This window comes from Choloepus didactylus, chromosome 16 (assembly GCF_015220235.1).
Source record: "Choloepus didactylus isolate mChoDid1 chromosome 16, mChoDid1.pri, whole genome shotgun sequence".
NCBI classification, from domain to species: domain Eukaryota; kingdom Metazoa; phylum Chordata; class Mammalia; order Pilosa; family Megalonychidae; genus Choloepus; species Choloepus didactylus.
In genome coordinates this window covers 1,464,448-1,492,177 of record NC_051322.1, presented here as the reverse complement: position 1 = coordinate 1,492,177, position 27,730 = coordinate 1,464,448, and the positions used below count along the sequence as shown (strand labels likewise).

The window sequence follows — 27,730 nt, the reverse complement described above, 5'->3', positions numbered from 1 at the left end:
TCAGAGAATGTGCTTTGAATAATTTCAATCTTTTTAAATTTATTGAGGCTTGTTTTATGTCCCAGCATATGATCTATTCTGGAGAAAGTTCCGTGAGCACTAGAAAAGTATGTGTATCCTGGTGATTTGGGATGTAATGTTCTGTATATGTCTGTTAAATCTAATTCATTTATCAGATTGTTTAGGTTTTCAATTTCCTTATTGGTCTTCTGTCTGGTTGATCTATCTATAGGAGAGAGTGATGTGTTGAAGTCTCCCACAATTATTGTGGAAACATCAATTGCTTCCTTTAGTTTTGCCAGTGTTTCTCTCATGTATTTTGTGGCACCTTGATTGGGTGCATAGACATTTACGATTGTTATTTCTTCTTGTTGAATTACCCCTTTTATTAGTATGTAGTGGCCTTCTTTGTCTCTCAAAACATCCCTGCATTTAAAGTCTATTTTATCTGAGATTAATATTGCTACACCTGCTTTCTTTTGGCTATAGCTTGCATGAAATATTTTTTTCCATCCTTTTGCTTTCAGTTTCTTTGTGTCCCTGTGTCTAAGATGAGTCTCTTGTATGCAACATATTGATGGTTCATTTTTTTTGATCCATTCTGCGAATCTATATCTTTTAATTGGGGGGTTTAATCCATTTACATTCAACGTTATAACCGTAAAGGCATTTCTTGAATCAGCCATCTTATCCTTTGGTTTATGTTTGTCATATATATTTTTCCCCTCTCTCTATTAATATCCTTTATTGTACCCATACCAAATCTCTTTAGGACTGAACCTTTCTCCAAGTCTCTCTGTCCTTTCTTTGTTTCTCTGTTTGTAGGGCTCCCTTCAATATCTCCAGTAGGGCAGGTCTCTTGTTAGCAAATTCTCTCAGGATTTGTTTGTCTGTGAAAAATTTAAGCTCTCCCTCAAATTTGAAGGAGAGCTTTGCTGGATAAAGTATTCTTGGTTGGAAATTTTTCTCACTCAGAATTTTAAATATATCATGCCACTGCCTTCTCGCCTCCACGGTGGCTGCTGAGTAGTCACTACTTAGTCTTATGCTGTTTCCTTTGTATGTGGTGAATTGCTTTTCTCTTGCTGCTTTTAGAACTTTCTCCTTCTCTTCCGTGTTTGACAGTGTGATCAGAATATGTCTCTGAGTGGGTTTATTTGGATTTATTCTATTTGGAGTTCACTGAGCATTTATGATTTGTCTATTTATGTTGTTTAGAAGATTTGGGAAGTTTTCCCCAACCATTTCTTTGAATACTCTTCCTAGACCTTTACCCTTTTCTTCCCCTTCTGGAACACCAATGAGTCTTATATTAGGACGTTTTATATTATCTATCATATCCCTGAGGTCTGTTTCGATTTTTTCAGTTTTTTTCCCCATTCTTTCTTTTATGCTTTCATTTTCCATTGTGTCATCTTCCAGGTCACTGATTTGTTGTTCAACTTCCTCTAGTCTTGTACTATGAGTGTCCAGAATCTTTTTAATTTGGTCAACAGTTTCTTTAATTACCATAAGATCATCTATTTTTTTATTTAGTTTTGCAATGTCTTCTTTATGCTCTTGTAGGGTCTTCTTCATATCCTTTGTTTTCTGTGCTATGGTCTCGTTGTTCATCTTTAGTTCTTTGAGTAGCTGCTCTAGGTGCTGTGTCTCTTCTGATCTTTTGATTTGGGTGCTTGGGCTTGGGTTATCCATATCGTCTGGTTTTTTCATATGCTTTATAATTTTCTGTTGTTTTTGGCCTCTTGGCATTTGCCCTACTTGATAGGGTTCTTTTAGGATGTGTAGACCAGTTGAAGTCCTTATCTCTAATTTATCAGATCTACAGCTTCGTGAAGTACACTTTCTCTAACTAACCAGCAGGTGGCGTCCACGAGCCACCTGTTCTCCACAAGCCAGTTCTCCCCTGCTTTGCCTTTGTGGTGAGTGGGGGAGTGAGTCTTGTGGGGTCCAATTGGTGTACCAAGCTTGCATGTGTAGTTGGTGTTGCCCACCCTGTATATGGGGTGTGTTACTGGGCAGTCAGGGAGTGGGGGTGGCTCTAACAATCAAATCTCCCTGGTGATCCTGGAGTTTTAAAGCTGCTGCAATAGTCTAATCCTTCAGTTCAGTCCTGCCACAGTTTGTCTCTGCCACTGACCCACAAGTCCTTGGTATTGGCGTATGGCTCCTGAGACTTGCAGGTGGGTCCCTCTTCCAGGTCGTGCACCCCCTGGTCCTCTTGAGGGATGACTGTGCTATGTCACAGGTGAGTGCCGTCCCCCCAGGGCGGTTCTGGGCTGCTGGGCTGTGTAGGGAGGCTCCCAGTCTGCTGAAATGATGGCTGAATGGGGCTTTGTTAATTCACACTGCTCCACCTTCCCAACTCTGGGACAATCAGCTGAGGTTTCAGAGAAGGCTAATGTCCACACCCAGTTTTGTGGAGTGTGCCTGTTATTTGAAGCACTTCTGTCACACTGGGTTGTGTGGGGCAGCTCTGGGCTATGGGGCTGGCGATGGGCAGGAGTGTTTCCTGTCCACCAGGATGATGGCTGTGAGCGGACACCCCCCTTTTTTTGGGAAGTTGTGTTTACTGAAATTTCTCAGCCACTGGATTATTGCCTTTTGTCTCAGAGCTCTCTTAGTTCTGCTCTTGTCTTGACCTGCCCAAATTGCAAGTCTTTGAAGCTTTCTGTATTGGGCTTCTTAGAGTAATTGTTTTAGAAAAAGAAAAAAGGATTAAAAAAAAAATAAAAAAGGGCCCTCCTCACAGATCTAATGGGTTATTGAAATGCTAAGAGACAAAGCAATTAGGGCCATTAAGGAAAGGTCCACAGGGCAGAGAGATCAGCTTTTCTTCGGGATTTGCATGTGAGCCTGAGGGCCTGAGCTCTGCCCTTCCCCTTTCTATGTTCACCAGAACTCCAAAAATCCTCCGCTTTTATTTTGGAGTTTTTCGTGCTGTTTTGTTCTATGCCTGTCTCCTCTCTGCTGGGCTGGCTGCTCTCAGATTCTCTGGTGTCTGGTCTCAGTCTATCTATGGTTGGAGTTTGGATCAGTAGAATGAGTTTCCGATAAGGGCTGCCACTGCAGTTCTCCCTTCTCCTTCCCGGAGCTGACAGCCCCTCCTCCCAGGGGACTGAGCCTGGCAGGGAGGGGCGCGGGTCCCCTGGCCACAAAAACTTACAGATTTCGCTGATCTCAGCAGTTCCACGTTTTCATGAGTGTTGTATGAAGTATGCCCAAAGTCAGATTGCTCTGTGGTGTCCAGTCCACGCAGTTCCTGGCTTTCTAACTAATTTCCTGGAGGAGTAACTGAAACATACAGCTCACCAGTCTGCCATCTTGCCCTGCTTCTCTAAAGCTTACTACTTTATGTCCAAAGCAGATTGAAAACCCTTCTAGTGTTGTTGGTCTACTTCCTAATGGTGATTATCTGGAGTAGCACTCTTTGTTCTTCTTCCTTTTTAAGACCTTCACTTTCACAGTGTTGGACTGTGAGAGTCACGAGATCCACAGGAAGAAATTAGTAATGATGATGAAGATAAGTGTCCAAATGACCACAGTCCTGACGGAAAAGTTCAGGAAAAAAGGATGGAGATGCTGCAGTGAAAGAGACAACAGATTGGTGATATCTGTTTTGGTCTTTAATTTTTTCCCCCTTGAATTCATTTTTCCCAGCTGTGAATTATAAGAAATTTCAAACATACAGAAATGTTGAAAGAGTAGAGTCCTTTGCATAGCTTCAACAGCTGTTAGCATTCTAGCATATTTGCTGTCTCTCTCTCTCTCTCTCTTTCTGCTGAGCTATTTCAAGGTGAGTTGCAAGTGGAGCAATGCTTGACTAAATACTTCTGCGTCTCCCAATGGCAGGGATAGTTCTTCAACCACAGTACTGTTTCCACCACTGAAAAAATTTGTGGAGTGAGCCCTTCTCCACCTTCTCACATTCACCCATTTTGATCCTGAGGGTAGATGCCAGGGAGCAGGCCTCATGCTTCTTTCCTCAAGTCTCAACTCTAGGCTCTGTCAGTCTTGATCCACTCTCACCCCCCCATCAGAGCCCAACACCTGCAAAGAGAAGCCTTGACTTTGACAGTTGCTGTATCTGAATTGGGCTTAAAGTGCCTATTTTGGAAGCCAAAAGCTGCATTAACCAGAGCCCTACAAACTGGAAGAATGAATAAGGATACAAATAACACGAGTTGATATTGTTCCGTTGCACATGGTGTAAAGAGCCCATAGTTATTTGTATTTGCCTACCTTTATAAATTAATTCCTTTGTTAGGCGTGCATGTTTATTTTGCTTCTGAGTGCTCCCTCAGTATTCAGATTATAACGTATTGCTTCTCTTTGAGTATTCCAGGCAGAGGACAAGATGACAGATTTCTAGTTCTTTATCTGATCGAGTCCATGGAGATTCAATGTAGATATTCTCTCTTTCCCCCACCACATCTCTCTCTCTCTCTTTTTTTTAAATTAGGGCCATTGTAGGTTTACAGAAAAATCAAAGAACAGAGTTCCTACAAACCCCTCTCTCACGCAGGTTTCCAAATTATTAACGTTTTGTGTTAGTGTGGTGCTTTTGTTACAATTGATGAAACAATATTGTAATTATGCTGTTTACTTTAGCTCACTCTCTGAATTAGAGTTCATCCTTGGTGTTACACGATTCCTAAAATTTCCCTTTGTATCCCCTTTTTTTTTTTTTTGAGGAGCAGGATATTTACTTACTCCCCTAGTATCTCCCATCAAATTACTTTTTTATTTTATTCTATTTGTTTTATTTAATAAATTTTATTTTGAAATAAATTCAGACTTACAGGAGCAGTTGCAAAAACAGTACAAATCCCATACATAGAATTCCAGCATACCCCGACCCCCCTCTTCAGATAACCTGATCCACCACCTTTAGCATCCTGTCACACCATTTCTTTCTCTCCCTCTCTCCCTCCCTCCCTCCCTCCTTCTCTGTCTGTCATTCATCATCTATTGCTCTGTCCTCTGAACATATGAGAACAAGCTGCACATGTCTTTGAACAAACAATATAATTCACATATACCTTTCCCATGGACAAGAACATTCTTTTATGCAATCTCATTAAGCGCAGCTAAGAAGTTCAAGAAATTCAACATTGATACAAAGTTTAGATTCCGTATTTCCTTTTTTTTTTTCTTATGTCCCAACTGTGTCCCTTTGAGGCTCCTCTCCTCCATCCTCAGATCCCATCCAGGATCATCCTTGACATTAACTTCCCCCTTTTCGCACAGCTCCGCCCTCCCTGCTCCGGGACAGTCAGCCGTAGGTGCATTAGAGGCCACTCTCCACGGCTGATATTGTGGTGTGTGTGTGGTGCTGTGGGAAAGACTCCCTCTCACACTGGGTTTCTTGGCGAGGCTCTGGCCTGTGGGTCCGGCCCTGGGCAGGAGTGTCCCCAGCCTGCTGGGGAGATGGCTGCAAGGGGCGCGGTTTCTTTCTCCTTTTGGCTCCCCTTTGCTCCCCTGGCCCCGAGACAATCAGCAGCAGGTGTGGGAAGGGGTATCCTCCACGCCAGACACCGAGGCGTTAGCCCATCCCACTCCCACCGTGCTTTAATGCACGGCTCTCCCTGTCGTATCTGCAGCTGCTCCCGGGCTTTTTTTTTTTTTAAAGAACTAGTCTGTTTCCAAACGCCAGCCCATCGTTTCCCCATACTGCAGCGTGGCCGAGGGACTTTCAGCTGACTCATTCACTCGTTTCAGAATGCAGACTCCTGGTTTCACCAAATACACAGTCCCTGTAGATTTAGCAGACCTTGTCTGGCTGGTGCTACTCTGGAACTGGTGTTCTGGGTCACTTTCTGGTTTTTATCTAGTATTTTTCACAGAGGTGTTTTTTTGCCCTGTCTCACCTAGCTGCCATCTTAGGTTCTCCCCTGTATCCCTTTTCAAATATACAATTCATTGGTGCTAATTACATGCATGATGTTGTGCCTCAATCATTACCATCATCTATTTCCAAAACTTTTTCATAGCCACAAATAGAAATTCCATACCAATTAAACATTTTTTTTGTTATGTTTTTGTGTATTTTTTTTTCTTTATGACAGTTAAACATTAACTCCCCATTCACCGCCCCACCTCCACCCCCACTCCGGCGCTGATAAGCAGTGTTCTATTTTCTGACTTTATGGATTTGCATATTTTGCTTATATCATATAAGTGAGACCATACAGTATTTGTCCTTTTATGTCTGGCTTATTTCACTCGACATGTCTTCAGGGTTCTTCCATGTTGTAGCATACATCTGACCCTCATTCCTTTTTATGGACAAATAATATTCCATTATATGTTTATTCCACATTTGGTTTATCCATTCATCAGTTGACGGACACTTGGGTTGCTTCCATCTTTTGGCAATTGTGAATAATGCCGCTATGAACCCGAGTATGCCAGTTTGAGTCCCTGCCTTCACTTCTTTTGGATCTATACCTAGAAGTGGGTTAGTTGGGTCCCATGGTAGTCCTAAACTTGACTTCCTGAGGAACTACCAAACTGTCTTCCACAACAGCTGCACCATTTTTATATTCCCACCAGCAATGAAAGAGTGTTCCTATTTTTCCACATCCTCTCCAACACTTGTTATTTTCTGCTTTTTAATAAGAAGAGAGTCTTCCACAATATTTATCTGCTTCTATATTGCACTTTAGCAGAGTGGACTATAATTACCTGTTATTTGCTTCAGTCCTCTGTTTCCACATGCTTTATTTCTGAAGAATTCTTAATTTCTACTGCTTACCTCCTCCTTTCCTTTACTGCCTAAACGTTGAAGGGATGCATTTCTCTTCCACTCCTCAAAAGCAATGCCACCTTGGTCTTTCTGTGTATCTTCCTTTAGATACTCTGGTAATCAGCACTAGAATCTTAAACCGCTTTCCCTCCAGTTAGAGTCTTTTTGGGTGTCATTTTGATCCTTGTTCTTCCACTCAGGGGCCTTCAGCCCTTCTCTTCCCTCTCAGCTCTGCCTGGCCATCCTCTGGATCTGGCTCTGTTTGTTTCCCTTCTTACCTGTGAATTAAAGATTGTAGTATTGTCTGTCTCTTTGTTATGTTGTAGTTATGGGTTTTGCTTGGTTTTGTTTGCTTTCTGAATGTTGTTTAGAGGCTTTGAGGAGAGATTTCAGTTTAGGTGATTGTTATGTCAAAGGAACCGGAAGTCTGCTTTCTTATTTTTTAAACCAAGGTAATACCTACCACAAAGGCATGATGTAAAATTAAATAAGATAGCATTTGTTGTGTCTTCATAATAGTGTGTGACAATTTTTGGTTCTCAAAAAGGTAAGTTTTTATTTTTTAAAGGTAAATTATGCCCATGATTGAGGAAAGGAAAGATAAAATAGACAATGTTGATGGTAGGCTGCCTGTTTTTGGAATCAGAAGAGGATTTTTGTGCTCTAAAAGGTATGCTAGTTGTTGAGGAGATTATTTTATTGAGGAGAGAGTTTGAGCAAAGGCACAACAAAGAGAGCATAAAGAGACATTGCATGGTTCCAAATATTCATCATCTTTAATGACTTACCAAGGGACAATTTTCATATCTTTCAGTGTGAAGACGACTACATGTTGTCAGAATTAGCTTCTAAAACTTTGATGATTGTAAAGCTGGTCAAATTTTACCTCCCATCAATCTCTGACATAGTGTTTAAATATTACTTGGAGGTATATATTTTTAATTGTTAATAGTCCTAGTAATGTTTCTGGTAATTGATTTTTTTAAATACTGTACTGAGTATGTTAAGTGGATGTTGGCAACAGACCTGCCAGGGGCGCGCTGATGACCACGTTTATAACACGGGGCAGCCTAGGCCTCTTTACCGGATGTGGGCTTCCTTGGGAAGCGTTTTACTTGTCTGCTCACCTTTTTAATTTATTTTTTTTTTTGCAAAGCAAAGTAGCATTACTATGCTCAGTTACAGTGGTGTGCTTCAGCTGAAGACAGCTTAGTTTGAACTTAGTTTGGGGAAGAAAGAAATGTGTGATTTGTGGAATGGGACAGACATTGCCCTGAATGAAACAGTTACATCATAATACTAGATGCTTGTGTGTCTCAGTAACTCTGTTGTCATCACTCACTAGGTATCTGCTAGAAGATGAGTCTGCCCATTTGGATGAGATGCCTCTGATGATGTCTGAAGAAGGTTTTGAAAATGATGAAAGTGATTACCACACATTACCACGAGCTAGGATAACTCGCAGACAAAGAGGAGTAGAGTGGTTTGTTTGTGGTGGATGGAAATTCCTCTGTACCAGGTTTGTGATTGTTGCTCCCTCCCTTCCTTATGCGCTGAGGCTGGATGCTTAAGCTCTTTATAAGCTAGACTTCCAACATGGATTTTTTTTTTTTTAAACATTTTTTATTGTGAAATGTAACATATATACATAAAACTGATAACTTTCAAAGTACAATTTAACAAGTAGTTAGAGGGCAAAGGTCAAAGAATGTTATGGGTTACAGGTCCACAATTTCAGTTATTTCCTTATTGTGAAATATATATACAGAAAAGTGATAATTTTAAATGTGCAATTTAACAAGTAGCAATAGAGCAAATTTCAAAGAATGTTATGGGTTATAGTTCCACCATTTCAGTTACTGTATTTCCTTCTAGCTATTCTAATACCCTAGAAACTGAAAAAAAATATTTATGTAAAGATTCAGTGCTCCTAATCCTTTGTTACATCCTATCCTGTCTGTTAATACCCCTTCCTCTCATTTAATCACTTTCTTGGTCGCTGGGATGTTCAATATGAACACCCAAACTTGTTCATATTGAAAAGGGGTGTCAACATTATGGGAAAGTGGGCTGCATTTGATTAAGGTTCTTCAAGAGGCTGTTGCCTCTGGGTTTTAGGACTCGTCTGGCATAGGAACACTGTGGTGGATTTAAGTTTCTGAGAGATAAATTAGTGATTCAAACTTTTATAGAGTCTCAGATAGGGACCTAGGTATTTGGGACTGCCCTTGATTAGGGCTTGGTATACTGTGGCCATTTGGAATATCTAGGTGAAACTTACATAAGAGTAACCTCCATAATAGCCTCTCTATTTGAAATCTGTTAGCCACCGTAACTTTATTTTATTACCTTTCTCTTCCCCTTTTTGGTCAAGAAGGCACTCTCAATCCCTCAGTGCCATGGCCAGGCTCATTCCTGGAGTCATGTCCCATATTACCAGGGACATTCATTCCCCTGGGAGTCATGTCCCACGTAGAGGGTATATTAATGACTATTTGCTGAGTTGGGCTTAGAGAGAGAAAGACCACATCTGAGCAACAAAAGAGGTTCTATGGAGGTGCCTCTTAGGCATAATTATAGGGAGGCTTAGCTTTCCCTTTACAGCCATAAGTTTCATGAGAGCAAGCCTCAAGATTGAGGGCTTGACTTACTGAGTAGAGGGTTCCTAATTTCATGTAGTATGTATTCTGTCCAAGATCAACAATCATTGTCTCACATTATCTTCACTTAGTTGTGTAATTGTCATCACTCTCAATATTAAATAATTATCATAACACAAAACACCCCAAAGCTCTTATCAGCCACTAATTATTTATGCCTAGTATTAGTGTGGTACTGATAAGGTACTCCTATTAAATATAGTTATATACTATGCAGTGGGTAGTTTCTCCCATATACTGCTCTATTAACTCTTTGTGCCAGTGTCATACCTTAGAAGTGTATCATGCTAACACTTACTTAGGTTTGTTGTGCTACTTTGTGGGTCACATGCCTTTAAACAACCACTTTCAGTCATGTTCACCTTCAGTGCAGCGCTGATATTTATAATCCCATTAATGAACTTTCGTTACCGATGTCCATTCCCTTACCTTTAAGTTAACCCTAATTAACATGTCTGTACATATTAAGTTATTCCCCCTCCATTGGCTTCTATCGCTAGGTCCCCTATATTCTATATTATGAGACATTGATTTTACATTGTTCATGGAGTTCACATTAGTGGTAACATGCAATATCTCTCCTTTTGTGTCTGGCTTACTTCACTCAGCATTATTTCTTCAGGGTTCGTCCATGTTGTCATAAGTTTCAGGACCTCATTCCTTCTTATTGCTGCATAGTATTCCATTGTATGTAAATACCACATTTTGTTTATCCACTCTTCTGTTGAAGGACACTTGGATTGTTTCCATCTCTTGGCAATTGTGAACAGTGCTGCTAAGAACATCGGTGTACAAGTGTCTGTTCGTGTCACTGCTTTCAGATTTTCTGGGTATATACTGAGAAGTGGAATTGCCAGATTGCAGGATCATTCTGTATCTAGTTTTCTGAGGAACCACCAAACTGACTTCCAGAGTGGCTGTACCATTATACATTCCCACTCGCAATGCAAAAGAGTTCCAATTTCTCTACATCCTCTAATAGCATTTGTAGTTTCCTGTTTCTTTAGTGGCAGCCCCTCTTATCAGTGTGAGATGATATCTCATTGTGGTTTTGATTTGCATTTCCCTGATAGTGAAGACGAACATTTTTTTCATGTGTTTTTTAGCCATTTATATTTCTTCTTCGGAAAAATGTCTTTTCATATCTTTTGCCCATTTTATAATTGGGCTGTTTTTACTATGGTAGTTGAGTTGTAAGATTTCTTTATATGTGCTGGGTTTCAGTCTCTTACCAGATATATGGTTTCCACATACTTTCTCCCATTTGAAAGGTTGTCTTTTTACTTTCATGATAAAGTGCTTTCATGCACAAATTTAAAAAATATGATGAAATCAGATTTATGTACTTTATCTTTTGTTACTCATGCTTTTCGTATAAAGCCAAAGAAAACATTGCCTAAATAAAGATCCTGAAGATGCTTCCCCATGTTTTCTTCTAGGACATTTTTTTATAGTTCTGGTGCTTATATTTATGGTTTTGATCCATTTTGAGTTAATTTTTGTATATGGTGTGAGGTAGGGGTCTATCTTCATTGATTTGCACATGGATATCCAGTTTTCCCAGCACCGTTTGTTAAAGAGACTATTCTTTCCCCATTGAGGGTACTTGGCACCCTTTTCAAAAATGAGTTGGTCCTAGATGTGAGGGTTTATTTCTGAATTCTCAGTTCAATTCCATTGGTCTGTGTGTCTGTCCTGTGCCATTAGCTTGCTGTTTTGATTACTGTAGCTTTGTAATGAGTTATGTAATTGGGATGTGTGAGTCCTCATACTTTGTTCTTTTTCAGGATGGTTGGACTATTTTGGGCCCCTTCCATATGAGTTTGATAACTGGCTTTTCCATTTCTACAGAAGGCTGTTGAAATTTTGTTGGGATTGCATTGAATTTGTAGGTTGCTTTGGGTAGAACTGACATCTTAACAATATTTAGTCTTCCAGTCCATGAACATGGAATATCCTTCCATTTATTAAGGTTGTTTTTGATTTCTACTACTGATATTGTGGGTTTTGGCCTATAAGTACTTGACTTCCTTGGTTAAATTTATTCCTAGCTATTTGATTTTTTAGTTGCTATTTTAAATGGATTTTTTTTCTTGATTTCCTCTGCAGATTGTTCATTGCTAGTGTATAGAAACACTGCTTATTTTTTTTAAATGCAATTTTATTGCAATATATTCCCGTGCCATACAGTCATCCTAAGTGTACAATCAGTTGTTCACAGTATTATCTTACAGTTGTGCATTCATCACCACAATCAATTTTTGAACATTTTCATTACTCCAAAAAATAAAAATAGAAAAGGATACCCAACATCTCATAACCTTCCTTTCCCCCTATTATTTATTTACTTTTTGTACCCATTTTTCTACTCATCTAACCATACACTGTACAAAAGGAATATGAGCCATAGGGTTTTCATAATCACTTGGTTACACCATGTAAGCTATATAGTTATACACTTGTTTTCAAGAGTAGAGGATACTGGATTGCAGTTAAGCAGTTTCAGGTATTTCCTTCTAGGTATTCTAATACACTAAAAACTAAAAAGGAATATCTATATAATGCATAAGAATAACATCCAGAATGATTTCTCGACTCCATTTGAAATCTCTCAGCCACTGAAACTTTGTTTTGTTTCATTTCTCTTACCTGTTTTGGTCCAGAAGGCTTTCTTAATCCTATGTTGTTAGGTCCAGGCTCATCCCCGGGAGTCATGTCCCACGTTCCCAGGGAGATTTATACCCCTGGGAGTCAGCACCTATGTCGGGGTGAGGGCCGTGAGTTTACCTGTCAAGTTGACTTAGAGAGGCCACATCTGAGCAATAAAAGAGGTTCTCTGGAGGTGACTCTTAGGCACAATTATAAATAGGCTTAGCCTCTCCTTTGCAGTAATAAGCGTCATAAGGGCTTGGTCTACTAAATTCGTAGTCCCCACTGCTTGCAGGAATATGAGGAATTCCTCAGGTGGGGAAGTTTAATATTATCACATTTAACCCCAGCCCTTCAAGGGGGCTTTGCCAATACTGTTTATTCTCTGACACTTATTGGGTCTTCTTGCTAACCTGTACAAACCATCCAGATCTCACCCCCTATTTAAGGTTCAGTGTAATTATGGTGTTTCAATAAACTGTTCGTATTTGCTAATGCTGCCCATTATGCAAAATGCCAGAAATGGATTGGCTTTTATAAAGGGAGCTTATTTGGTTACAAAGTTACAGTCTTAAGGCCATAAAGTGGCCATGGTAAGGCATCAGCAGAGGGCACCTTCACTGAAGGATGGCTGATGGCTTCCAGAAACCTGTTAGCTGGGAAGGCATGTAGGTGGCATCTGCTTGCTCCCAGGTTGTGTTTCAAAATGGAGGTCTCCCAGAACATTCCTCTCTAGGCTTCAGCTTCTCTCCAAAATGTCACTCTCAGTTGCTCTTGGGGCATTTGTCCTCTCTTAGCTTCTCCAGAGCAAGAGTCTGCTTTCAAAGGCCATCTTCAAAATGTGTCTTGCAGCTACAGTTCCTCTCTCAGCTCCTATGCATTCTTCAAAGTGTCCCTCTTGGCTGTAGCAAGATAGCTTCTTCTGTCTGAGCTTTTATAGGGCTCCAGTGAACTAATCAAGGCCAATGCTGAATGGGCGGGGCCACGCCTACATGGAAATTATCGAATCAGAGTTATCACCTACAGTTAGGTGGGTCACGTGTCCATGGAAACACCCAATCAAAAAATTACAATCTAATCAACACTAATATGTCTGCCCACAAAAGATTGCATTAAAAATAATGGTGTTTTGGGGGACATAATACATTCAAACTGGCACGCTGACCATACAAGTTAAATTATATCATGTGTTACAGAAAGTACAGATTTTTTACCAAATAAACATTGTTCCCTTTGGTCTTACATAAAAGTTGAAGTTTTAAAAGATAGTCAGTATCATCCTTTGACCTTTAGCCTGATTTACCTTCGTCCCAACCAAATCTATTTCATTCATGTGCTGGTTTGAATGTATTATGTCCCCCAGAAAAAGCCGTATTCTTTGATGCAATCTTGTGGGGCAGACACGTTAGTGGGATTAAGTTGGAACGTTTGGATTAGGTTGTTTGCATGGAAATGCGCCCCACCCAACTGTAGGTGATAACTCTGATGAGATAATTTCCATGAAGGTGTGGCCCCACCCATTCAGGGTGGACCTTGATCAGTGGAGCCATATAAATGAGCTGACAAACAGAAGGAACTCAATGCAGCTGTGAGTGACATTTTGAAGAGGCTCTATGGCCAAGAGGCACACTGAAGAACGCATTGGAACTGAGAGCAGAGCTTCAGCTTACAGAGACATTTTGGAGATAGCCTTTGAAAGCAGACTTTTGCTCTGGAGAAGCTAAGAGAGGGCAAATGCCCCAAGAGCAACTCAGAGTGACAGTTTTGAGGAGCTGAAGCCTAGAGAGGAACGTCCTGGAGAAAGCCATTTTGAAACCAGAACTTGGAGCAGACGCTGGCCATGTGCCTTCCCAGCTAACAGGTTTTTCGGATGCCATCGGCCATCCTCCAGTGAAGGCATCCAATTGTTGATGCATTACCTTGGACACTTTATGGCCTTAAGACTGTAACTGTGTAACCAAATAAACCAAAAAGCCAATCCATTTCTGGTGTTTTGCATTCCGGAAGCATAAGCAAACTGGAACAATTCATATCTCTAATTGAAGTCTGACTCTTTTCCAGCTTTTTAACAATTGCCTTATGGGGTAATGCTGATTTCATAGCTGCCGAATTCTGGCTCCGAGTCTCAGGTGTCGCATGGATACCCCTAGTTACAGGGACCGACTAGGTTATACATAAACAGCTCTGCATCTCAGAATTTAAAAGTAACCATTACAAGTCATAAATGGATGTGACAGCTGTAAACGGTTACAATCTAGGAACATTTACAATAAAACTTTCCCTGATAACCTATGGTCTTAGATTTAATTTTGTTTTTTTTCAGAGATTGTTCACATACCATACAATTATCCAAAGATCCAAAGTGTACAATCAGTTGCCCGTGGTACCTTCATGCAGCTGTGCATCCATCACCACAATTATTTTTTTCAATTTTTAGAACATTTTTGTTACTCCAGAAAAGAAAGAAAGACCAAAAAAGGAAACCCCAATCCTCCCATACCCCTAAGCACTCTCCCTCCATTACTGATTCAGTCTTAGTACATTTGTTACTGTTCATGAAAGAATGTTAAAATAACTACTAACTGTAGTATATAGTTTGTAATAGATATATATATTTTTCCTATATGTCCCTCTATTATTTACTTTTAGTTATAGTGTCATACATTTGTTCTGGTTCATGAAAGAGATTTCTAATATTTGTATGGTTAATCGTGGACATTGTCCACCACAAGAGTCACTGTTTTATACATTCCCATCTTTTAACCTACAACTTTCCTTCTGGTGACATACGTGACTCTGAGCTTACCCTTTCCGCCACCTTCACACACCATTCGGCACTGTTAGTTATTCTCACAATGTGCTACCATCACCTCTGTCCATTTCCAAATGTTTAAGTTCACCCTAGTTGAACATTCTGCTCATAATAAGCAACTGCTCCCCATTGTTTAGCCTCTTTCTATATCCTGGTAACTTATATTTCATGTCTATGAGTTTACATATTATAATTATTTCATATCAGTGAGACCCTGCAATATTTGTTCTTATGTGTCTGTCTATATTTCACACAACATAGTGCCCTCAAGGTTTCTTCATCAACCCATTTTTTTTTAAGAAGATTTTGTTCATACATTCCGTCCTAAGTAAACAATCATTGGTTCTCTGTATAGCCTCGTATTTATGTATTCAGCATCATCGCCACTATCTATATAAGGACATCGCTATTTCTTCCACAAAGAAAGAGTAAGAGTCAAAGAAGGTAGAGGGACAAAAGAAAAAGAAAAAAGAGAGAGAGTAAAAGAACATGACAGCTAGAAAGCAACAAAAGGAAAGACAGCATTAAACTAAAGTAGAATAAAGAGTCAGACAACATCACCAATGCCAGGAGTCTCCTATCCTTCCCCTGTGCCCCCTCCCCTCCATATGCATTTAGCTTTGTTATATTGCCTTTGTTATAATCAAGGAAGCATAATACAATGTTTCTGTTAATTATAGCCTCTAGTTTGCATTGCTTGTATTTTACCCCCAGTCGCACTCTATTTTTAACACCTTGCAATGTTGACATTCATATGTTCTACCTCATGAAAAAAAACATATTTGTACCTTTTATTATAATCGTGAGCACCTTAGGTTTCACTGTTATACAGTCCCAGTCTTTATCTTTCCTCTTTTGTTTTGGTATCCCACATGCTCCTAACCTTCCTCTTTCAGCCATGCTCACAGTCATCTTTGTTCAGTGTACTTACATTGCTGTGCTACTGTCTCCCAAAATTGTTTTCCAGACTTCTCACTCCTGTCTTTTCCTTTCTATCTGCAGTGCTTCCTTTAGTGTTTCCTGTAGAGCAGGTATCTTGTTCACAAACTCTGTCATTGTCTGTCAGTCAGAGCATATTTTAAGCTCTCCCTCATATTTGAAGGACAGTTTTGCAGGGTATAGGATTCTTGGTTGGTGGTTTTTTTCTTTCAGTGTCTTAAATATATCACCCCACTTCCTTCTTGCCTCCATCGTTTCTGTTGAGAAATCTGCACATAGTCTTACCAAGCTTCCTTTGTATGTGATGGATCATTTTTCTCTTGCTGCTTTCAGGATTCTCTTTTTATCTTTGACATTTGGTAATCTGATTATTAAGTGTCTTGGAGTAGACCTATCCAGATCTATTCTGTTTGGAGTACGCTGCACTTCTTGGATCTGTAATTTTATGTCTTCCGTAAGAGATCAGTAATTTTCATTGATTCTTTACTCCGTTATTGCTTCTGCCCCTTTTCCCTTCTCTTCTCCTTCGGGGACACCAATGACATGTACATTCCTGCATTTTGTTTTGTCATTAAGTTCCCGGAGACATTGCTTATATTTTTCCATTGTTTTCTCTATCTGTTCTTTTGTGTGTAGGTATTCAGGTGCCTTTTTCTCCAGTTCCTGAGTGTTTTCTTCTGCCTCTTGAGATCTGCTGTTGTATGTTTCCATTGTGTCTTTCATCTCTTGTATTGTGCCTTTCATTTCCATAGATTCTCCCAATTGCTTTTTTGAACTATCGATTTCTATCTTATGTACACCCAGTGTTTTCTTTATATGCTTCATCTCTTTTGCCATATCTTCCCTAAACTTCTTGAATTGAGTTTAGTAATTAGTTGTTTCAATTCCTGTATCTTAGTTGAAGTGTAAGTTTGTTCCTTTGACTGGGCTATAACTTCATTTTTCTTAGTGTAGGTTGTGGTTTTCTGTTGTCTAGGCATCTGGTTTTCTTCGTTACCCCAATCATGTTTTCCCAGATGAGAACAGACTCAGGTCTTGGAAAGAGGGAATAGTATCCTGTTTCCTGAGGGTGTATCTTAGTAGATTGGTACACCCTGTGAGGCCTCAAGTCACTGTGCATTCTGTCCAGCAGGTAGCGCCTGTCTGCCTGTATTTCCAGACTGGTGTAAGATGGTGTGGCCCGTGGCTGTTTTCCCCCAGGTTTTGGGGTCCGGTTCTGAATGGAAGGCAGGTAGTAGAGCTTGGCACCACCTCTTTCCTCATGGGGAAGATAGACCCCCCTAGGGAGAGGTCATTAGCATTTGAATAGACTTCCTGCCTGTGTTATCTCCACCCTTGTCTGGGTCAGAACCCTGGGAACTGAAAATGGCTGAGGCTTTCTCCACTGAGCCAAAAAAGGGATAGAAAACCCCCTTCAGGGCCAGTCCGTGACCACCCTCCAGCTCTCCAAGGTCAGTCGTCATCCAAAGCTTCTATCTGAGTGTGACTGTGAAAACCTTGTGGATCAAACTCCCTTTATCTAGTGTATGGATGGATGAGTAGAAAAATCGGGACAAAAACTGAATGAAAAATAGGGTGGATGGGGGGGATGATTTGGGTGTTCTTTTTTACTTATATTTTTTATCCTTATTCTGATTTTTTCTGATGTAAGGCATGACTGTGTGATAGAGCTGTGAACAGTTGATGGTACACCATGGATGATTGTATGGTATGTGAATACATTTCAGTAAAACTGAATTTAATTTAAAAAGCCTCTGTCTGCTTGTTGGGGATTTGTAGCTTGTAGGGGGCAGTCCACAGCTTGTTAATTAAAAACCCCAGTTGGAACTCAGCTGAGCTATATTCACTTGCTTGGGGAGTGCTGCTCTCTGGCACCATGAGGCTTTGCAGTTTGGGCTGTTGGGGGAAGGGACTCCTGTCCTGGATCTGCAGTTTTTCCTTGCAGATCTCAGGCATTCCTCCCAATTATGCTGCGATCTCAGGCATTCCTCCCAGTTCAGGTGGTGTATGATGAGCAGACAGTCACGTTGTCCCCTCGCAGTTTTTCCAGATTATTTACTAGTTGTTCCTGCTTTTTTATTAGTTGTTCTGGGGCTGCAAACTAGCTTCCACTCCTCTCTATGCCTCCATCTTCTTCCTTAGATTCAATTTTGAGAGTTTACACATGATAGTCCATATTAGTGAGGTGTTACAATGTTTGTCTTTTTGATTCTGGCTTTTTTTCACTCAACATACTGTCCTCAAGGTCCATTCATCTAGCTGCATACCTCACAACTTCACTCCTTGCTCCCGCTCAGTATTCCATTGTATGTATACACCATAGTTCACTATTGTGTTTATCAGTAGATGTACCCTTAGGCCACCTCCATGCCTTGAAAATTGTGAATACTGCCACCATAAACACTGGTGTGCAAATGTCCATTTGTGTCCCTGTTCTCAGTTCTTACAAGTATATACCCAGTAACAGGGTTGCAGGACCATATGGCAACCCCATTGTTAGCTTCCTGTGGAACAACACACTGTCTTCCAAATGGCTACACTGTTCTACTTCCCCATCAACAGGGAATAGATTCACACCTCTCTCCACATTTTCTCCAGCACTTGTTTGTTTTTTAAATAATTTTATTCAAATACCATACAATCCATCCTAAGTAAACAATCCAGGATTTTCAATATAATCACGTAGTTATGCTTTCACCACCATAGTCTAAATGAGGATATTTCCATTTCTTCCACAAAGAAAGAGGAAAAGGAGGAAAACAGATGAATAAAAAAATAAAAGATAGAAGGAAAATAAAAATTAAATAAAATACAGGGAAAAGATCAGACAACAACAGCACCAAGAATCATTTGGCATATTGCCTTTGTTACAATTAATGGAATCATCTTACAATGTTATGTTAGGTTTAGACTCTAGTTTTCATTGATGCCATGCAATTTTCAGCACCATGCACTTTTGACATTCATTTGTTCTCCCTCATGTAAAAACATTCTTATTTTTGTACATTTACTCACCATCATTGACCACTCTAGGTTTCGCTAAGTTATACAGTACCATTCTTTATCTTTTTTCTTTCTTTCTGGTGTCATAGATGCCCTTTGCCTTACTCTTTCAACCGTCTAATTTCACTGACCATAATGTCTCCTGTCTACCATTTTGTCTTTTGGAGTTTGTATGTCATATTTTATTTTATTTTTCTTTTCCTCTCTATCTCTTTTTACTCGTACTGATAGTCTTCATTTCTGTACTCTTTTCCAAACCTCTCTCTTCTTGCCTTTCCTATTTCCCTGTAGGGCTCCCTTTAGTATTTCTTATAGAGCAGTTATCTAGTTCACAAACTCTCTCAGTGTCTGTCTGTCTGAAGATATTTTAAACTGTCCCTGATTTTTGAAGGACAGTTTTGCTGGATATATGATTCTTGGTTGGTAGTTTCTCTCTTTCCGTATCTTAAATATATCATACCACTGCTTTCTAGTCTCCATGGTTTCTACTAAGAAATCTGCACATAGTCTTATCGAACTTCCCTTGTATGTGATGGATTGCTTTTCTCTTGCTGCTCTCAGAATTTTCTCTTTGTCTTTGACATTGATAATCTGATTATTAAGTGTCTTGGAGTAGGTCTGTTTGGATCTATTTTGTTTGGGGTTTGTTGTGCTTCTTGGATATGTAATTTTATGTCTTTCCTAAGAGATGGACAATTTTCAGTGATTATTTCCTCCATTATTCTTTCTGTCCCCTTTCCTTTCTCTTCTCCTCCTGGGACACCCATGGCATGTATATTCATATGCTTCTTGTTGTCCTTCAGTTCTCTGAGACCCTGCTCATATTTTTCCATTCTTTTCCATATCTGTTCTTTTTTGTGTAGGATTTGCTGATGTCTTGTCCTCTAGTTCATGAATTCTTTCTTCTGCCTCTTCACATCTGCTGTTGTATGTCTCCATTGTGTGTGATCTTTTGTTTTGCCGTTGCTTTCCATTAAGTTCTGCCATTTGTTTTTTGAAGCTTCCAAATTCTTCTTTATGGTCATCCAGTGTCGTCTTTATATCCTTCACTTCCTTTTCCACATTTTCCTTCAGCTGGTTGATATGATTTAGAAGATTTTTTGAACATCTTAGTTGTTTCTACTCCTGTATCTCACTTGAAGTGTAAGTTCATTCCTTTGACTGGGCTATATCTTCATTTTTCCTTATGTGAATTTTGATTTGTGCTGTCTAGGCATGTGGTTTCCTTGATTTCCCCAATCAGATTTTCCCAGACCATAAGAGCCCTGGTCTCAGTAGGAGGGTGTAATCAATATCAAGTTTCCCTGAGGATGAGCCTGAGCAGGTTGTCAAACTTTCCTATGAGGCCTCTAGACTCTGTGCTTTTCCTATCCTGCCCAGCCGGTGGCCCTTGTCAGCCTGCAGCTCCCTACTGGTGTAAAGAGGTGCAGTGCCTTTAATTCTCAGTGGACCCTGTCCCTCCCAGGGGATGAGGGTGTCAGAAGCCTAGGGAGTTGTTTCTGTTTTTTTTCCCCCCAGGCCCTGGGATCTGAATTCTCTGAGGGAAGGCTGCCACTTGAACTGGGCCTCGTCCCCCCCTTTTCTTAGGGAAGATAAGCCCTTTAGGGAACTATCCCCTTCGCTTGACTTCTTCCTTTGTCTCTCTGTCTTAATGGCACCTTGCCTTGGTCAGCCCTGACAATTGAAAATACCTGAGGCTTTGTCTAATGAGGTACTTAGAATGAGAGTAGAAAAAAGAAAGAAATCCCCTTTTTGGAGCCAGTCCCAGACCCCCAGTTTCATTGGTTGACCGTGTTTGGTACCTGGTTTTTGGCTCCTCTTTTCTTAGGACGTAGCCATTTTTCAGTATTCTGAGCTTAGCTGACTCTGAAAGCCTCTGGTATTTACTTATTTATTTACTTACTTAACTTACTTACTTACTTAACTTATTTATTTATTTATTTATTTTCCCATCATCCCTACCTCCTCTCTGCCAGGGAGACCTTAGCCCTTTCCTGTTTGCTAGCTTGTATTCAGTAGTCCAGATTTGTTAATTGAAACTGTGATTGGAGCTTGGTTGATCTACTTTCCCTTGCTCCCAGTGAAAAAGATCCCTTCTTTTTCCCGCAGGAATGTGTTCCAACTCAGAATGTGGTGGGGGAGGGCTGCCAGCTCTGCAGTTTGGGGAACTTTACTCATAGTTCTGTGTTGCTGTCGTAGCCATTACACCCGTTCTGTACTGGTGCATAATGTGTGTCCAGTCTTGGATGTTCCACAAGTGGTTGTTCCAGACTATTTTCTAGTTATTCCTGTCTATTTACTAGTTGCTCTAGCGAACTAACTAAATTCCATACCTCAGTATGCTGCAGTCTTGCCCTGCGTCCTCCACTGCTTATTTTCGCTTGTGATTTTGCTGAATTTGTTTACTAGCTCTAGTAGCTTTGTTGTGTACTTTTCAGCATTTTCTATATATATGGGATCATGGTATCTGTAAACAGATGTAGTTTTTCCATTTTGGTTGCTGTTTTTTTTACTTCCCTAATTGCTCTGGCTTCAGTACAGTGTTGAATAACAGTGGTGACAGTTTGCATCCTCTTGTTCCTGATCTCAGAGTGAAAGCTTTCGGTCTTTTACCGTTGAATATGTTAGCTGTGAGCTCTGGGTTTTTCATATATACTGTTTATCATTTTGGGGAAGTTTCCGTCTGTTCTTTGTTTTCTAAATGGTTTTTTATTTTTTTTTTTAAATCGAGAATGGGTGCTGGACTTTGTCATATGCCTTTTTTGCATCAGTTGAAGTGATCACGTGGTTTTTGTCTTTTGTTCATTAATGTGGTTATTCCCTTAATTGATTTTCTTATGTTGGACCACTCTTTGCATACCTGGCAGAAATCCCACTTGATTATGGTGACTAATTCACTTAATGTGCTGTTGGATTTGGCTTGCTAGTATTTTGTGAAGCATTTTTGCAGGTATATTCAGAAAGGGATATTGGTGTGTAATTTTCTTTTCTTGTGGTAACTTTATCTGACTTTGGTATTAGGGTGATGTTGGCGTCATAGAATGAGTTAGGGAGTTTTCCTTTCACTTCTGTTTTTTGGAAGGTTTGAGCAGGGTTAGTGTTAATTCTTGGAATGTTTGGTAAACCTCAGTATTGAAGCCATCTGGGCCCGGGCTTTCCTTTTTTGGGAAGTTTTCCTATTTTGAGAGGTTTTTGATTACTGATTCAGTTTCTGTACTTGTTATTAGTATGTTCAGGTCTTGTATTTCTTTTTGAGTCAGCGTACATAGTTATGTACATAGTTCATGTAATTCTAGGAATTTGTGCGTTTCATCTACTTTATCTTATTTGTTGGTGCACAGTAGTTCATAGTATCCTTTTTAATCCTTTTTGTTTCTGTAATGACCCCCCCTTTTATTTCTGATTTTAGTTGTTTGCATCCTCTCTCTTTTTATTTGTCTGTGTAGTTAAAGGTGTGTTGACTTCAATGACCTTTTCATAGAACCAACTTCTGAATCTTTGTTGATTCTCTTGTTTTTTATTCTCAGTTTCACTTATCTCTCCTCTGTTCTTGTTTCTTTCTGTTTGCTTTGGGTTTAGTTTGCACTTCTTTTTCTGGTTCCTACTAGAGAGGTTAGATCTCTGATTTGAGATCATTTTGCTTTTTTTAGTGTAAGCATTTAATGTGCTAAATTTTCCTGTTAGCACTGCCTTTGCTACATCCATAAGTTTTGGAATGCTGAGTTTTTGTTTTCATTCACTTCAAGATATTTCCTAGTTTCTTTTGTGATTTTTTCTTTGACCCCTGATTGTTTGAATGAGTTTTTTAAAACGTCCTCATATTTGTGAATTTTCCAGTTCTCCCTCTGCTTTGGATTTATAGCTTCATTTAGTTGTAGTTGGAGAAAATAGATTGTATGATTACAATATTTTCGAATATATTGAGACTTGTTTTGTGACTTAACATATAGTCTATCCTGGATCATGATCTGTATGCTAGAGAAGAATGTGTATTCTGCTGCTGTTGAGTGAAGTGTTCTATTTATGTCTGTTAGAGACTAGTTGGTTTAGTGTATCCTTCAAGTCTTCTACTTCCTTATTCCTTTTCTGTCTCGACATTCTATCCATTATTGACAGTAGCGTATTGAAGTCTCCTGCTATTATTATGGAGCTGTTTCTCCTTTCTTTCAATCATTGCTCCATATAAATTGGGACTCTGCCGTTAGGTGCATATATATAATTATTATGTTTTCTTGTTGAATTGACCCTTTTTAGGTATATTGTGATCTTCTTTGTCTTTTGTAATAGTTTTTTTACTTAGGTTTGTTCTATCTAATATTACTATAACTACCTGAGCTTGCTTTTGGTTACTATTTGTATGTATATATATTTTTTCTTTTAATGGGTATGCTTTTGGTGTCATGTCTCAGAACTCTTCTCCAAACCCTGTGTCTGAAAGATTTTCTTCTATATTTCTATCTGAAAGCTTTATAATTTTACATTTTATATTTAAATCTATTTTGAGTTAATTTTTGTATTAGATGAGAAGTTTAGGTTGAGGTTAATTTTTTTGCCTATGTATATCCAAATATTCTAGCACCATATGTTGAAGAGTCTGTCTCTGCTCTATTGAATTGCTTTTGTACCTTTGTCAAAAATCTGTTGACTATACTTGTGTGGGGCTATTTTTGGAGTCTCTATTTTGTCCTATAGCTGTGTGTTTGTTGTTCTGCTAATACTACACAATTTTGATTGATTATAGCTGTATAAGTCTTAAAATGGGATAGAGCGACTCCTTCCACTGTGCTTCCTTTTCAAAATTGTTTTAGCTATTGTAGTTTTTTGACTTTCCATATAAGTTTCAGAATAATCTTATTTGTCTGCAGAATGTTTGCTGGGAATTTGATAGGAATTGCATTAAACCAGTTTATCATTTTGGGTGGAATTGAGATCTTTATATGTTAGTTCTTTTAGGTCACGAACACAGTATAGTTCTTCATTAAGTTTTATATTTTAATTGCATTTTATAGTTTTCAGCATACAGTTCCTGTCCATGTTAGATTTACTCCTAAGTATTTCTTTCTTTCTTTTTTTTTTTTTTAGCAATTGCATGTATTATTATATTTTTAATTTTGGTTCCTTTCCACTTGTTCATTACTAGTATATAGAAAAACAGTTGATTTTTGTGCATTTATGTTGTATCCTGTGACTGTGGTGAACTCATTTCTTATAAGCGTGCTTTCATAGATTCCTTGGGATTTCTTGCCTAGAAAGTCATGTCATACCCATGTTTTGGGAATATTGAAACAGTTTAATAAAGAATGCTAGGTGTGTATATTGTTTTTATCTTAATAAATTTTGATCACGTGGAAAAAGCTAATTAAACCATCTTGGCAGGCTTTAAGCAGTTTATATGGGATTAAGAAATGTCTCATTGCCATATGGAATGAGAAGTAACCTGAGATATTGTCATACTCTTCTTGTTCAGTAGGCATCTGCTATACTGGGAAATTGTTATTGAAATGAAAAACTGCATCTTCCGGAACTAAATTATGCATTTAGCCATTTAGATTTGTCTTTCTTCTTTATTTCCTATAAATTTTTAGTCTTGAATGTTTGCTGCCTTTTGATTTCCCAATTGCCAGGCATTATAAAATTAGGAGTTCTTGACATTATTAGATGAGGAGTCAGGGAATAGGAGATATATAGAAGTACTTAGATTATTTGCAGGAGCAGAATGTTAGTGAACATTGCAAGATGGTCAGATTGCAATTCATATTAATAAATTGTAAACTCTTCAGTGTATTTTTATTTGTAGATTCTGTGAGTGGAAAACCATATTTCTTAATTACTATTTTTAACTTCATGGATGGAATAGGCTTTAATTTTTCTGTGGTTTAAGAGCCATCTTTGCCATTTCAAAAAATGTTTTTCAGTAATTTATTTTAAACTTAATATTCCTTTATCCTTGTGAATATAATGTACATTGAGATGCTGTAGTTCTTTGGTCTAGATTGATTTCTTATCAGAGTTTTATTTCACTTGTTGTCACAAACACTTTGTTCTTATGAAAGTGGGGCCACTTAGTGACATTTCCATGTGAAGTGAAGGTGATGTCAAATGCTGGGTTGTTCTTGCCTCTAAGATGTATGCTTTTGACCACTCTCCAGCCCATTTAGGGTGCAAGAGCATGCGTGAATGCTGATCCCGTCAGAGCAGCAGAGCGCTGAGTTGCCTTCAGCTTGGTAACCCAGGTACCTCTTCTGGGTGTGTGCTGGTTTGAAGCTGTTATGTACACCAGAAAAGGCCATGCTCTTCTAATCCATTTCTGTGGGTGCAGACCTATTATGGATGGGACCTTGTGGTTAGGTTGTTTCAACTGAGATATGACCCGGCCCTTTCAAGGTGGGTCTTAATCCTCTTACTGGAGTCCTTTATAAGAGGATAAAAGAGAGAAAAAGCACTGGAGAATCTGAGAGGCCCCACAGAAGCTCAGAGAGAAAGCCCCTGGAACCGGTAGCTGAAGGCAGTGAAACCTGGGAGCAAAGGACCACACTGGCCATGTGCCTTCCTGTGTGACAAAGGTGTTCCAGATGCTGGCAGCCTGTCTTCAGAGTGCAGGTGTCATGCTGTTGATGTCTTAATTGGAACATTTTCATGGCCTGAGAACTGTACATTGTACTTTGATAAATCCCCATTGTAAAAGCCACCCTATTTCTGGAATATTGTATTCTGGCAGTGTTAGCAAACTGAAACAGGGTAATTGCTGAATTCTTTTGTTTGGTTGGGGGCGCTCACCTTTTGGGAGTTGCTTAATTATGGCTGGTTAAAATTTTAGAAGAGAGGATCTTGGTACATAAAAAATGTTTTGTTTGTATTTAGAGGTGTTTGTGAAAAGCTACTAATACTAAAACATTTTAAGAGAAAGTATGATTTGTGCACCATTGGATTTAGTTTCAATTTGACTTGACACGGGGTAAGGCAGTTTAGGTATGAATGGGAAAACATTTATCTGAACAATTAATAATTTAGAAAATATTTCGCATGCTGTAGAAATGTTATTCAATACAACTCCCAGTTAATTTCTTCTAGGGACTTTTTTCTGGGTCTTTTCTTTCTTTAATCGGTATTTGTTGGTATGCTTTACTCAAATTACTTTGCCCTCAACAATTCCCCTTAGATCTACAATGCATTTTCATTTTCCTCCTTAGTTCTACAACTCAACAAGGATTATACATACTTTATTGATTACTGGCATTTCCTTATATTTGAGGTTTATGCCCTTTTTCCTTAGTATTAAAGCCCCTGTCTGCCTTTTTTGATAGTGTTTTCTCACTTGCATAATCTGGTGACAATTCTTGTGGGGCCCCAGGCTTTTTAAAATCTCCAGGCTTTTGTGAGTGTTATTTATTCTGTTATGTGAAGTAGCATGTGTTTTGACAGTGGCCCTCTAACCATTACTTGATTTTCTGCCTTGTACACAATGAAATAATTAGTCATAGTACTTTTACTTGTTGACAGATAATTAGTAGCAAAATGGTGTGTATAACTCACAGTGCCTGTTGGAAGTGTAGGCATCTCAGTTTTCTATATCAAGGTTATAGAGGAAAGATTTTATAAACTGCTGAACATATATATGTATGTTTTAAGACCTTGGTATTCGATTTAGAGTTTATGTAGGTTACGACTTGTGTGTCAGTGAGGTGTTTGTTCTTACTGTATTATGCAGGTGTAACGGTGTCTGTGCCTGGAGAAGACTGTGTACCAGCAGAGGTGCAGTACGTGCTGTGTGTGCACGCACACTGTGTGTTTTCTCAGCACAAACATTTCCTAACTCTTGTTTATATTTGTTTAAATGCCTAGCTTTTCCTATCCTCTATTTCATCTTAGATTTGTGTGACTTTTGCCTATTTAAACATCAGGTTAAGTAATTGTGTGTTGCAGCACAAAAACTTATGTCTGAATACATTCCTGAGGAATTTTTCTTATTGAATTGCTAAAGTGAAGTGTGTAGATAGGAAGCCAGTGTTTCACCTGTTGTACCTGCTTATGGTATGCTTTGTGTAACAAGTGCTGTTCACACAGAACTTTCTTTGATGGTGAGAATATTCTAGATTGTGATGTCCAATTAGTTATATGACCGTGGAATGGAATTTTTAATTTTACTTAATTTCAATTAATTAAAATTAAGATAGCCACATGTGGCCAATGGATGCTTTATTGGACAGCACGTTTTGAGCCAGAATTAGTACTGAGGCTGCTGTCCCTTCGTGACGCTGGGACGCAGTCGTGTGGCAGCTGAATTTGCCAGCTCCTTACCCTTGATGGGCACTGTCTCTGACGTTTCATAATGGGCCAAATCGAATCTTGTCAGCACCTTTCCAGTGAGAGCACAAAGACCTAGCCAGGGGTCACTTGCTGGGAATTACCTTCAAAAACATGCCTTTCAAGTCCCTGTTTGTTTCCTCGAGCATCATCGGCTCAGTAATCTGTTGAATGGCCGCTGTGCGATCTTCTTGTCTGAGAAGAGTAAGTACAGGAGAGCGAAGAGTATGTGTGGCAAGAGCACTGTTTCAGTGTGGGAGTGGGCGTCCCCTGCCCTTAACTGCTTGTTTCATCTTAGATGAGTCCCTTGCCTTTCACCTTCTCCTTGGTAAAATCTGGGGAGAGGGATGCCTGCAGTGTGCAGCTGCAGGTCTTCTGAGGCTGTGATGGGACCCCAGTTCAGGAACCACCTCATGGCTATACAGCAAGTGTGTAACGCGTGGGGCTAGCTGGTGGGTTGCAGTGCACTGGGAGGACACGCTGGAAAGAGATGGTTTCCAATGTAGCGCAGCTGTGGAAGGCACGAGGAAAGGGTGCCTGCAGATGCTCAGCTGGCCTGGGGTGGGAGCCCTTGGGAGGGGAGCAGGTGGCTGACTGTGGGTCAGGGTGGGTGGG

General features: G+C 39.5%; 1 protein-coding gene across 7 annotated transcripts in view; it reads left to right on the top strand.

Moving 5' to 3' along the window:
* ATP9B (ATPase phospholipid transporting 9B (putative)) overlaps positions 1–27,730 on the top strand; it is a 415,099-nt gene that overhangs the window by 22,159 nt on the left and 365,210 nt on the right. For all 7 annotated transcript variants that reach the window (XM_037805661.1, XM_037805663.1, XM_037805662.1 and 4 more), the window contains exon 2: positions 8,094–8,267. In XM_037805661.1, coding sequence (XP_037661589.1) covers positions 8,094–8,267 — 174 coding nt within the window. The remainder of the gene's footprint in view (positions 1–8,093; positions 8,268–27,730) is intronic.